Consider the following 4,979-nt stretch of genomic DNA (forward strand, 5'->3'; position numbering starts at 1 on the left):
GAGGAGAATGGAGGAGAAGGGATTGCGGTGTGGCCATCCCCCCTGGGGGGTGATTTCTCGCTTTCTCTTTCTCTGTCTCTCTCTGTCTGGCGAGCGCATGCACCCTACAGCAAAAAAATAAATAAATAAAAAACTCTCCAATTTAATAAATTCTAATTGTTTTTTATTATTTTTTTCTTTAAATTTATTTATTTACGTTCATTCACTATACATCATCACAGCAAACAAAATGAGACTTCCCATCCAGAATACACTGTTTATTGGCTCAATTAAGAACATCAACAAACATGTTGTCATCAACAAGCAATTTTCTATTTATTATTTCCTGCATATTTTATTTTTGCCATTCTTGATTCCCTATCTCTCACCATCTTCCGTGTCCCACCCTCCTCCCACACTGTCTCTGGTATCCATGGTTGCTGACTATGCCTTTCCCCCCATTTTATTTATTCGCGAAAGAACTTAATTAATCTAGATACTTCCAATAGCAAGCACAGCTGATATATACAAATCCATGAACACAAGTCTTACCCTAGGCATAAACCTCAGTGAGTAGAATGAACATACAACAAAGTAGCACCCAGCTGGGACTATATAGCTTACTGCAGTCCTTAAATATGCATTTTTTTTTAATTTCATGAAAAATAGTTTTCATGATTTTTTTTCTCCTGAAATTTTTTTTAATTATTTAACTTACATTTATCCCCTAATCATCACAGGTTGTCCATCCAGATTATATTGCATAGTGGCTTAATCTTGTATGTTATCAATAATTTTCCATTTCTAGTTTCATATATATATATATATATCCCATTTTTATTATTCTTTAAAATTACATGGAAATCATGGCATCTATGCTCTCCTTGAGTCTGTATATTATTATGTGGTATTTGTCAATTAAATCAACAATTATATTTATCAATATATTAAATACTTCCTCATCACAATTTTGTTTCAAAACTATAACTTTGCTTTAAAAATGACAATATATACAAAAAGCATAAAATATATAGCATATTAGAAGAAAATACCATAACAGAACTGTAGTTACATAGTGGTTTAGATCATAGTCATTTACTGACTCTGTATCTTGCAAAGAACTGTCTTTAAAAATGTCTTTCAGTAGATTAGATCTCTTAAACTGTGAAGCAGAAATAAAAAAGCTCCTTATATATAAGATTTAAGTAGTGTATTTTAAACACTAATGTAGTAACTTTTTTAGCTGATTACTTTTTAATTTGTAATGTGAGCATATTTATGAAGACATTCTACTTTGAAATAATTACAAACTTGACATTTTACAAAACTAGGATAAAAATTCCAATATGGCCTAGATTCCTCAAATGTTAACATTTTATTACCTCACTTTTGTTCTCTGACTCTGAATCATTCAATTTTTCTGAACCATTTGATAGTAAGATATAGGTAAAATATCCCTTTACCTCTAAATATGTTAGTATGTACTACTTAAAAACAAGGACATTCCCTTATATAACCATATAAAACTGGACAAAATTGAGATATGGATATTTTTACAATACATATACATAATCTACAAATTTTATTCAAATTTTGCCTAATGTTTCAATGATACCCTTTACATAGGTACCTCATTCTTATATTGTTTCTAACGAGAGAAATTACTATAACTTTTTTTCTTTTTCATTTTTATTTTTATATCACTAACACTATTTCAGTGGTAGAGTATTTTTTCTTTTTTTAATTTACATTTTTTAAATTTCATTTTCTTTCATACATTGAATCATATTATTTAGCTTACAAAGTGAATATTTCAAGATGTGAACATTTCTCCCTAGCCCAGTTGATAAAACTATAAAATATCTTCAACAGATAATACCACATTTCTTTGTCCCATTAATGCTTTGTCTCTCTATTTTTCTTCTAAATGTCCTTCCTCAGACCCTACTCTTTCACACACACTATATCTGGTATTTACATCCATTTACTATGGTTCTATATCCTTTAGTCAATCAGTTTCAGTCATAGCGTGTGGATACTCATAAAATCTTTTTTCTTTTATAATTATTTATACATGTAATCACTATACATAATTTAGATTGTAGAGACTTAACCCAGCATTTTATACACCTCAGTCCAATTGAGAATAATATACACATCCTCATCAACAGAAAATGAACTATACCTGTGTCCCACAAATATCTTACCTCTCTATTTATTTCCCCAAATTTCCTTTCCAGTGCTCTTCCCCTCCCTCACTCTCCTTGCACTTTGTCTCTAGTGTCCATAACAATTTTCAACACTTTTATATCCTCCAGTCTTTCGGTCTCTACCATAGAGTGCGGACAGTTGGTATGTATTAAGTGGAGACATACAATGTCTCTCTTTCATAGCCTGAATTGCTTCACTCAGCAACAAATCTTCCATAGTCATACACTTTCTAGCAAATTCCAGGGCTTTGTTGTTTTCTCTTTATAGGAAAATCTCTCCAAAAATGGAAAATGGCGTTTAGTAAGAATTTTATGGTTGGAAACAGTAAGTGGACAATAGTGTATTTCAATCACCACAGCAAAACTGCTCTCATGTTTCCATGCAGGATCCTCTCACTCCAAAGGGGGTTATCAGCCCCAGGAAAATGACACATGGTCTCCAGTGAATTGGCAATAGGAGTGATATTCTTATCCCAAACCATAGTTGGATTCCTGGGAAATTTCTTTCTTCTTTACCATTACAGTTTCTTCTGTATCACTGGATTCACTTTGAGGTCTACAGATCTGATTATGAAGCACCTGGCTGTTGCCAACTCCTTGGTCATACTCTTTAAAGGAATCCCACATGCACTGACCACTTTTGTGTTGAAGCAATACCTGAGTAATATTGAGTGTAAAGTTTTCTTCTATATTCACAGAGTGGGCAGGGGTGTGTCTTTGGGAAGCACTTGCCTCTTGAGTATCTTCCAGGCCATCATCATGAGCCCCAGGAACACCAGGTGGGCAGAGCTGAAGCTACAAGCTCCCAAATACATTAGAACTTTCAGCATCCTGTGCTGGATCTTGAACATGCTGGTCAATATCCCTGTTCATGTGTATATAACTGCCAAGTGGAACAGCAAAAATGGCACTAAGAAAATTGATTATGGATACTGTTCTTGGACTGTTAGCAATAGGGCTGCACGGCCACTACACACCTTACTGTTTTCATTCTATGATATTTTGTGTTTGGGACTCATGACCTGGGCCAGTGGCTCCATGGCTGTGATCCTGTACAGGCACAAGCAGCAAGTCCAACACATTCATGGGACCAACCTCTCCCCGAGACCATCCCCCGAGTCCAGGGCCACCCAGAGCATCCTTATCCTAGTGAGCACCTTTGCATCATTTTACACCCTCTCCACAATCTTTTCATTATATATGTCTTTTTACAACCCAGGTTCATGGGTAGGGGACACCTCTTCACTAATCACTGCTTGTTTTCCTACAGTAAGCCCCTTCGTTCTCATGAGTCGTGACCCCAGGATATCCAGGCTTGGCTCTGCCTGCTACAGGAGAAAGACACAGTTCTCTGAGTTGGTCAGATAGCTACACATTTTGTGTGATTTTATATTCTTTTTCTTTCCTTTTTCCTACAGCACAAAGTTATTTATTTTTCCCTTGCTGGGTTTTACCTCTGAAATATGTAGTTACATAGCTGACGGGATGTGAATTACCTACTGATAAAAGCTGAAATGGAGAGCTTTAGAGGGTAAGAATTCATAATAAATGTGCCCTATAATAATTTGGAAACAATGTAAAGCCAATATGATTATTTATCTTAATACTGATTAATTTTAAATGCCCTAGAATTGACTAGACATAAAAGTGAAAGAAGTACAAGTTTAATGGCAGGGCAAATCCTGACTAATTATTAATTAAGAAAATGAGAAAGAAAATTAGTGGTTCTACTGCATGTGCCCCAAAATGGAGCTAGAGGGAAAATGGTATATCAGACGCTGCAGGATAGCAAAGAAAAGGCTTGTAAATTTGACAAAGAATGTTAGCCAATAAAAATATGTACTTTTTGGTGAGAGGACAGCAGCATATTTCACATGTTTTTATGTAATAGTAGAATTCTCCTAGTAGGGCAAAGTGGTCACAAAAATCATATTAAAAGATTTGTATTAGGGCCAGCCAGGCAGCATAGTGATTTAGGTGACTATATCCCAACTGCACAGTTTGGGTGCCAGACCTGGAAACTTGGAGAACACACTGGGTGCATGGACCTTCATGTCCAGAAATATCTTGAAAGAAGAATGGGGAAGAGAAGGGATAGTGGTTTGGTCATTCCATTTGGAGGGTGATCTCTCACTTTCTCCCCTCTGTCTTTCTCTGGCACACACCATATTACAAACTAGAAACAAAATATGTGTTTTAACTAAAATTCAAGGCCCAGTTGATTAATATGAGACTAAATATTAAAATTAATTTCAAATATTAATACTAAGACTAAAAGAAAACTGGTTTTTGAAATCCTTAGTAAATTGCAACAGTCTGTGAAGCAGACACACATGGGAAGGTGGTCAGTTTGTGTTTGAACCCTCCCCTGGGTATGCCAGGCATATGTGTGTGCATGATCAGGGGTTGGTTGAGGCTGGGAATGGATCACTATATCAAGAGTCTGCCAGGGTGTTGTATCTCTTTTTCTCTTTCTCTCTCTCTTTCTCTCACTCATGATGTAAAGAAACAAACATTTTATAAACAGAGGTTTTTGATATAGGGAACGTGCACTTGCTGGAGAGACAGAGAGATAGAAAATGAGAGATCATCCCCTCAGGATTGATGGCCACACCACAATCCCCTCTCCTCCAATCTTCTCTCAAGATTTTGGGCACACAGGGAACCAGCAGTTAGCGTAATGGCTATGTCGCTGGACTCCCACGTAGTCGACTGTGGTTCGTGTCCCGGACCCGGTGGCTTAAAACTCATGCCGGGCACGTGTGCGTGCGTGCCCAAGATCCCGAGAGG

General features: G+C 36.4%; 1 protein-coding gene across 1 annotated transcript; it reads left to right on the plus strand.

Moving 5' to 3' along the window:
* Positions 1-2,621: 2,621 nt before the first annotated feature.
* Positions 2,622-3,557, plus strand: LOC102468089 (vomeronasal type-1 receptor 3-like). Its single transcript, XM_006156869.1, has one exon. It carries the CDS (start codon positions 2,622-2,624, stop codon positions 3,555-3,557), a length of 936 nt encoding a protein of 311 aa, XP_006156931.1.
* Positions 3,558-4,979: the final 1,422 nt, after the last annotated feature.

The sequence above is a fragment of the Tupaia chinensis genome, unplaced genomic scaffold (genome assembly GCF_000334495.1).
Source record: "Tupaia chinensis unplaced genomic scaffold, TupChi_1.0 Scaffold000522_1, whole genome shotgun sequence".
In the NCBI taxonomy this organism is placed as follows: domain Eukaryota; kingdom Metazoa; phylum Chordata; class Mammalia; order Scandentia; family Tupaiidae; genus Tupaia; species Tupaia belangeri.

What these genes read in the sequence shown, in the direction of transcription:
- LOC102468089 (XM_006156869.1), top strand. Translation starts at nt 2,622, where the DNA reads ATGGTCTCCAGTGAATTGGCAATAGGAGTGATATTCTTATCCCAAACC.